General features: G+C 32.1%; 1 protein-coding gene across 1 annotated transcript in view; it reads left to right on the top strand.

Moving 5' to 3' along the window:
* Positions 1-1,663: 1,663 nt before the first annotated feature.
* The window catches only part of LOC117113927 (adhesion G protein-coupled receptor L3-like), a 15,594-nt gene continuing 7,835 nt past the window's right edge, over positions 1,664-9,422 (top strand). The window contains exons 1-5 of the mRNA XM_033257438.1: positions 1,664-2,279; positions 3,108-3,144; positions 6,162-6,469; positions 7,252-7,393; positions 8,011-9,365. Of these exons, the coding sequence (XP_033113329.1) occupies positions 2,232-2,279; positions 3,108-3,144; positions 6,162-6,469; positions 7,252-7,393; positions 8,011-9,365 (1,890 nt within the window). The 5' untranslated portion in view covers positions 1,664-2,231. The remainder of the gene's footprint in view (positions 2,280-3,107; positions 3,145-6,161; positions 6,470-7,251; positions 7,394-8,010; positions 9,366-9,422) is intronic.

Below are 9,422 nucleotides of genomic sequence, written 5' to 3'. Positions count from 1 at the left end.
CAAAAAATAAGAACACTGAGCCTGGGCAAAATTTTACTGGTTCTTATAAAAAAAAAAAGTGTAACAATATTTTGATAGAGAAAATGCTATATACCACCCTCTATTGGTTACCTATAATGAACCATTCCGGAGTCTCATTCAAACTTAACATCTGACCAATCAGAATGTGTAATTTAGTATAGTCAGGTTTCAGTGGTTGTCCTACAAACACGTAGATTTTCGCGGTTTCCACCCCTTAGCAACAATAATTTAAAGATCAGGGCTTAGCTGAAAGGTCCATTATTACCGCTCTCGCTCTTTTGAATGAGCCTGGATTTGATATTAAGTTTATTCACGATTCGTTCACCAAAGCAAACGTACAACTCGAACAACCGTCAATGTGTACCGTACGTTTGTTCTATCGGGTTGGTTTAGATGATATATACAATGTTATTTTCCCTAGATTTTGTAAAAAGTGACTGTATATGATCTGTAGAATATCTTACGCTTTAATAAAATAAATGGCTCAGGTGATAAATAGGCATAGGCCTATACAGTACACTTTTATTTTATGTTGATGGTTTTATTGTTCTCTTCTTCATATTCTTCATCTTATTGGTTTCTTTTATTCAACTTCTATTGGACATAATGTTGAAAGCGCATAGCATTAGAATTTCACTATCAAGTTCAATGTAAATTGATGATAGTGTGTGTGTGTGTGTGTGTGTGTGTGTGTGTGTGTGTGTGTGGGGGGGGGGGGGGGGGGGGGGGTGTGGGTGTGTGTGTGAAAACGCGTTTGATACTATCAATAATTATACGTTAATTTCAGAGTTACATAGGCCTGTTATTGTATGAAGGTTGAGCCTTTACTTTGGCTTTTGATAATTTCAGTACTGTACCGTATTAAGTTTGAGCTTGTTTGCTTTAATAAATGTGTCTCTAAATTACTTATCGACTAGGGCTGAATGGACTGAAGCTTTGTGCTATTATGCTTTCTTTCATATAAATGATTTACCAAACTCATAATTTATTTTCAGATTTGAGATGGATTGTGAATGATACTAACCTTTTACATTCTTTATGTGTTAGATTTACAATACAATCCCGAAAACACCAAGTATAATTTGACAATGTTGAATTATATTTTCTACCTATAATTTTTTTCTCTTTTGTGTGGGTAGCACATCTTTATTCAAAATTTAAAAAAAACAAAACAAAAAAAAAAAACTTCGGCCTATCACATATTCAAATCAATTACATGTACAGTATTTTTTTTATTATAAAAGTCATTATCAAATTAAATATTAAATGTCATAAATAAAAAAATTAATTTTATGTTTAACCTCATTTCAATATTATACTTTTTATTAAATATATATTTCTGAACATATTATCAATAGTCATAATAAACATATCATAATCATCATAATAATCATAAATCTGCTATCCTCTCGAGTCATTCGAAAATGACTCCAGAGGATATCTATAATTAAATGAAGTGTTAAGGCCAACTCAGACAGCGTCGGCCGACGCAGCCCGACCCGATTTATCGTCGGGGACAGTCTTAAGCCGTCGTGAGAATTATTAAACACGTTTAATATTCTACTACGCGACTGCCCCCGACGCACACCATCGCGTCTGCGTTCAACTCGGCCGACGCTGTCTGAGTTGGCCTTTATATTCTTGTTATGTAATTGGTCAAAAAATAAAGTCTGCTCTTTGTCCACACTTGGTCCATAACTGCTTTTATCTTCAATCTCGAAAACAGACTTATAATAATTACCTTTTTAGTTTAAAAAAAAAATAAAAATAGCTACATATTCACTATGTATAAATCATGACAAAATATTTTCCATACATTTTAAATAATGTAGGCCGACATCAAGTAGTTGAGTTATATCTAAAGGCATCTAACGGCAGTAAATTGCCTGAAAGTAAAGTAAATAATAAATAAGTAAATGAAGAATACAGAAAAGACAACTCACACCCTCACAGCACAGAAACAAAGAAGCATGAAATCATTAATATTTATGAAATATGTAAATTTAAAAATTTGGTGGATTAGGTAAGCATTATCAATTTTGGCTGTTCAGTTACAAACAATAACCTGAAAGGTCTTCTCTAAAAAGGTTCATGGAATATATCGATCAAATTATTAACAGTGATTGAACATTTTCAATGAGGTAAATGCATCTCTAACGTCACATTAAGTTTGTGATGCTTGCCAGCAAATCGGATAGTTTCTAGTAACAATGTTGAATAACCAAGCAAGGAAGATGCGTCTGTCAGTTCATATTCTGGTAGGTTTTTTTCATAGAAATTTTCAAATACATACGGTAGTAAATACACAAATAATGTAACTAAAATTATTTAATCTTTCACACTAGGCCTACTCAACGACGATGCAGTTAACAGCTTTCAATATATATATAATATATATAATATATATATATATATTATATATATAATATATATATATATAAGCCTATTCATTTAGATTTTGTGGTTAAAAAAAAAATAAATTTAAGAATTTTTAAATTTCCTTATATTGGTCGGGTGCATAATTATAATGTTACAAAGATGCGTTTAAATATGCGAATACGTTTATAATAATATGACGAATATTATTTTCATTCGCTAGAAATGTTGAAAGTGCAAACAAATACATAAGAAGTACTAATATTGATGCAAAATTATTATCATAGCCATCATCATCATCAGCATTATCATTGATTTCATCATCATCGACATCATCATAATTATTATTATCATCATTACAACATCATCGATGTCATCATTATCCCCTCATCCTCATCGTTATCGTCATTATTATTGTTTTTGTTGTTATTATTATACTAATATTATTATAAGTTTGCTAGCCTAAATAATAATAATATTGTTACTTCAATGTCGTATAATGTTGCAATTTTTTTTGTAATGATGCCTTGGAGACACGCTCGATAGTCCTTTACCTTTGTTATCCATTTTATACTGTATAATACTTTCTCCTAAAATATTGTAATGAATTATCTCCCTAACAGGTTATTTATTTAATGATGTTGAAGACTCCATTTTATACTGTATTTTACTTTCTCCTAAAATATTGTAATGAATTATCTCCCTGACAGGTTATTTATTTGATGTTGAAGACTACCTCTGGAGAAGGTAAAGACACCTTCGTGTTAATTAGTGTTTATACAGTATTATTCTTTTTTAGAGAAATGTATAAAAAAAATAAATTAATTTTTAGTGTGTAGATATGTTAGCTAGACGGTCAAACATAAAATTCTTTTTTTTTTTGATAATCTTTTAAAATATTGCAATACGTTTTGAGTCTGTGTAATGCCATTTGCTCGTTATTATACATCTAATATTTTGTATTATTATTATTATCATCATCATCATCATTAAACGCAAGCATCATCATCCTAATTATTATTATTATTATTATTATTATTATTATTATTATTATTATTATTATTATTATTATCATTATCATAATCATTAATATTTTTTTAAATATATAATTGTATCATTATTGTCGTTATCGTTATCATTATTATTATTTTAATATGCGTTTGCGTCAGGAAAATAATATAAGAGTGATGTTTTGCCCTAACTGATGTGTTATCGTACCGAATACTCAGTACGTTCCCAAATGCATGCGAAAAAAAAATTCTCAAGTGATTCGGGTTGAGTAATCTGAAGGTCGTGGCTCGATTCCGTGAATCACTTGCGAAACGCACTGATAATTCGGTACGATAACACGTCAGGGCAAAGCATGACTCCTGTCTCTTATACACATCTAGATGTGTATAAGAGACAGATTTGTCCACTATACAAATATTTAAAAAACCGTTTAATACCTAATTATTATTTATCACATCCTAATGATTTTAAGTTTAAGAAACTAATGCAGACGAATAAACAATCACTTTTGTTTAAATTAACTCATTTTGTACAATTAGCATATAAGATAAGAAAAGAAAATACGGTATATAATATGCAGTGAATTTATGTATTTTTGGGCCAATGGCCTTTATATACTAAATAAACTACATTGAACATTGAACATTGATTGACAAAAAAATCCAATACTAACTAGTAGGCTATTGCAGAATATCATTTTAAAACTAGTTGTCAATATGTATAGGCCTACAACAGGTGGAGAAAGGCTATCTCAAATGTGGTATCGGCAAATATCTTATTATTTTCGGCATGTTTTCATCATTTTTTTAATTCGACTGGTCATTTTTGTTGAAAGCAATACAGTACTAAAATACTAGGAAGCCGGCTTAATTGAAGAAAGTCTGTTGAAATAAAAATTACAACTAAGATCGCACGTTGTAAGTTGTCCGTAGACAAATCAGGGTGTCTTAACAGTGAACCAGATTAACCGAGAGAGCAGCTTAGCTCAGTCGGTTAATCTGGTGGTAGCCACTGTGTGTGCGCTGAACCGTGGAGATCTCTAGGTCCCCGGTTCAATTCCCATCGCTGCCTCTCCTTGTGTTTCAGCTAGATGGCTGAAATACAAGTTACATAGCACACCGTCTTTCGGATGAGACCGTTTAAGCCGTTGGTCCCGTGTGCATTTATGGCCCAAGTGCACGTTAAAGAACACAGTACACTCTTCGGAAAAGAGTAGGGAATTGTCTCCCGGTGTACTGTCCAATCACCACCACCACCCACTGGAAATAAGTCTTCTTCTAGACTTTCGTGTTCTATCCTTGGTGTTTACACCAAATAATTAAATAAATAAATCCAATCCATATCTTTTATTCAATATAAAACATAAAAAAAAAATGGTGGCAAAATAAAATTCGCTCGCAATCAATGGCTGAATTGTTTTTTTACATAAGCCAACCAAATCAAACAATAGGCCCCTATATAAATATAAGATATGCATAAAATGTCATTTAAAAACACTTTACGTTACAAATTACATTGAAGAACGCACGAATTCAGAGACAAAAAAAAATCATACCAGACCATCACAAAACAATATTAAACAATTATGATGATGATGTACATTTTAATAGAATATATAAACATTTAATTGTAAATTGAATATTACAGGTGGAAAGGGTAAATTATTGTTTGAATAAGCCAATCGTTTCACGTATTATTACCACACGACTACACTCGTAATTGCTGCAATATTGTATATTTTTTACGTCGGTTGCTAATGAGTAACCCATTACCGGATAGGAATACTGCCTGTCTACCTCCACTTAATGATCATTACTTCTACCGTATTTATAACGTTTAAACCAGGTTAACGTCTTTCAAATAAGCATTGAAATAAAATTCGATATTAGTTGTCTGAACTACGAAACAAATAATTATACCTTATTTATTGTGTTTTGCCAGTTTTAGCGTTTTCGCTCAGTGTCGTCAACATAGACCTACCGCAAATAATATTGTCAATAGAAAACAGTGGAACTAGTCAAACCATGACCATAAATTTTAAAAACACTGTGACCACAGCTAGCTCAGTCGGCTAAACTCGTGGTAGCAACTGTATGTGAGCTGAACCATGGAGATCCATGGAGGTACCCGGCTCAATTCACATCGCTGCTTTCCTTGTATTTCAGCTGGAGAGCTGAAATGCAAGTTACGATAGCGCACCGTTTTTCGGATGGGATGAGACGTTTAAGGTGTTGGTCCCGTGTGCATTATGACCACTGATTTCTATTTTAATAGCTAGATTGCTCATCGGCCCAATCATTGTACAGAAAAAAAGTAGGCCTACCAGTTTAGACAAGTTTCTTTTGGCATTTGTTTAAATTGTTAAAAACAAAGATTCTTACAATACCTTTTAATAATAAATTTAAACAGTCGCGTCGAGTGGTTAGATGATTTAAACAAAATCCTTACGTTAAATTAAAATTTAATTATTAAAAAGTATTGCAAAAATCACTGTAAGTCAACTAGACCAGTTGGAATTTCTTATAACTACTCAAAGATGAATTTTAATGAATTTACCCATGGCTCTGGCTTCTACCAATTGGCCATATGATGATAATAATGATGTTAATAATGATAATAATTTTAGGTGGGATGAATTTAAAAGAAAACTTGTCAAATATAAATAGTTCCAACGATCATAGGAAAGCTTTTTTGGTCTTTCAATTAAACTTCAATAGCTTATGTACACTGACCATTGAACATTTTGAAATTAGGTGTTTGCAGTAAATATGCTGGTTTCATTGCTGAAAATAGAATAGAAAACATTAAATTCACATCATCCTCGCAAGCTTCAGAGGAAACGGGACCAAGTAAAGTGCTCCTGAATGGACCTAGCTTCTGGATGAGAGGGAGTGACGACGAATACCCGTGGATTCAGATTGACTTAGTCTTAGATGTGTCTGTTTTTGGTGTAATTACTCAGGGTGGGAGTGCATCTGCCTCTTGGATTAGTAAATTTAGTATTCAATGCATAACAGAAGATAAGAGAGTTGAAGAAGCCAAGAACGTGAATGGTAACAAGGTAAGACTAAAACGGAAAGATACAAGGAGGAAGCCTCACTAATTATAGGACTATCATATTATCTTGCACGTATATTATCTTGTGCGTGTTTCATAATAATAAGAATATTCCAGGCTTTAAATTTGTGCTATTGAATTCTGTGAAATGTAATCCTTTGCTCGTGCCATAGACAATTTAATTGGCGTCCCATAATTTATTTATTTATTTATTTTTATTTTTATTATATTTTTATTTTAAAATGTTATATAAATTATTGCATGCTATTTAATTTTTAATGACGCTGTTAGGAGACTTGATGGTTTCTAAACTTTTTTTGGCAATCCTTGGAAGGCAGCATCATGTTTTTGTTATATTTTTCCTAAAATTAAATTTTAATTGAATTGAATAATCGTTTTTTTTTAATTTACTAATCTTGTCTCCAACATCTTTTTCCATAATTCTTTTTTCTTTCATAAACCTTTCCGAGTGCCATGTATCATTATTTTCAAATTGTTTTAAATATTTTTTAAAAATTAATGTTATCATAATATTAGCACTGTTTTTTTTTTATCTGTAGATAGAATTGAATATTCTTTGTACAATATTTGTATTGAAATAGTTTTAAATAAAACTGATAAATAGCCACTATTTGTCTTTATGCGGACCTACTGTAAGTAGGCCTAATGCTGATGTAACTGTGAACATTAGATAACTCAACCAAGGATGTTTTACATGGACATGACTAATAAAAAAACATTTGCTTTTCGACTTTGTAATAATTCTAGACCTTCTTTTTATCCTAGATATTTTCTGCAAACTCATTGGGTGAAGACGAATATGTTATAAATATGTTTTCCTCATCTGTTAGAGGGCGCTATATGAGGCTGAATGCAATTGCTTGTCAAAATGATTGTACATTGAGATTAGAACTCATCGTTTGCTCAAGTGAGTTTATTTTTGCTTTAGATACGGTCATAGCAATATTCACTATAATAACAAAAACAACAAAATAATAATAATGATGATGATGATAATAATAATGATGATGATGATGATAATAATAATAATAATAATAATAATAATAATAATAATAATAATAATAATAATAATAATAATAATTATTATTATTATTATTATTATTATTATTATTATTATTATATTTATTTAGAAATCGCTTTCGAAACCGCCGCATGCATCACAGTGATGGTGCATACACAAAATACACAGAATACAATCATATCAATCAATGATGAAACAACTGAAAGCTTGTTACACTAAACTGGCATACGCCTAGGCCTAGTACAACGTAAAGTAAAAGATATCAAAACCGTTAAATAAGGTACATAATGGGTGAATATTAATATAAATAAATAGCATATAAAATGTTAAGACACAAGTAAAGAAAAACGTAGAAGTGTAGCCGTTAATAAATAACTTATATTTAGATTGATAATAATGTTATTTTTCTGTATTAAACGAGGTAGGTTGCAAGTGATGTAAGTCTAAAAATAACCAATTGCATGATTTAATAAGCATAGGGATTTTTGTTTTGCATTTTACAGAATACGCAGACATGGATAGAGATAACACAAAAGATGAAATTTCTATACCTACTGAACAATTAAACAGAAAGATGTTCTCACGTGTAATTCGACTACGTCGAAATTCCGGCTCTGATATTACAAATGGAACTATCAAAACTGAAGATAGTTCGATGTTAAACTCAACTGAAGATCCGTGGTTTTGGAACATAACTGAAAAACTACACATAATTACCCTTAATTCAACTATGGACTTACCTGTTACAGGGGAAACAAACTTAACGACGCCGCAGAACTTTACTACGGCTGATACAACTATCACTTCTGACAGACAATCAACCGTAACGGAAGTACAACCATCAGAAACAAGTGATGATAATGCAGCAACAATAACTGATGTCCATGCTACAAATGAAAACGGTGCCACAGCTGTAGATGGTGCCACACCAGATGTACAACCATCAGAACCAAGTAACGATAATACAGCAGAAACAACTGATGTACATGCTACAGAGGTGAATGTTTTCACTGTCGACGAAATGGCATCAGGATCAAGTACGGATTCAAGTAACGATAATACTGAGGCAATTACAGATTCCCATACTATAATTAACGATAATGGTGAAATATCCGACGTACATCCATCAGAATCAAGCAATGATAACACAGCAGCAACCCCTGATACATTTGCTTCAAATATAAATAGTGCCACAGTTGACGAAATGTCATCAGGATCAAGTTATGAAAATACAGTTACAAATGAAAATGGTGGTATGACCGATATACATCCATCAGAAGCAAGCGATGATAATATAGCAGAAACAGTAAATACACATGCTACAAATGAGAATGTTGTCACAGTCGACGAAATGGTATCTGGATCGAGTAACTATTATACGGAAGAAATAACAAACTCCTATGCTACATATATGAATGATGGCATAACTGAAGTACAGCCTTCAGAAGCAAGCAATGATAATACGGCAGCAACCTCAGATACATATGCTACAAATATAAATGTTGTCACAGTCGACGAAATGTCATCAAGATCGAGTGATGATAATACAGAAGTAATAACAGACTCCTATGCTACAAATGCGAATGATGGCATAACCGAAACACAGCCTTCAGAAGCAAGCAATGATAATACAGCAGCAACATTACATATTCAATCTACAAATGAGAATGATGTCACAGGTGACGGAATGGTATCAGGATCGAGTGATGATAATACAGAAGCAATAACGGACTCCTATGCTACAAATGCAAATGATGGCATAACCGAAGCACAGCCTTCTGAAGCAAGCAATGATAATACAGCAGCAACATTAGATATTCAAGCTACAAATGAGAATGGTGTCACAGGGGACGGAATGGTATCAGGATCGAGTGATGATAATACAGAAGCAATAACGGACTCCTATGCTACAAAT

The sequence above is a fragment of the Anneissia japonica genome, unplaced genomic scaffold, assembly GCF_011630105.1.
Source record: "Anneissia japonica isolate Jap-2015-1 unplaced genomic scaffold, ASM1163010v1 scaffold1417_len1240632_cov203, whole genome shotgun sequence".
Lineage (NCBI taxonomy): Eukaryota > Metazoa > Echinodermata > Crinoidea > Comatulida > Comatulidae > Anneissia > Anneissia japonica.
Note: the sequence above shows the minus strand (reverse complement) of the source record. Positions and strands in the feature narration are given on the sequence as shown.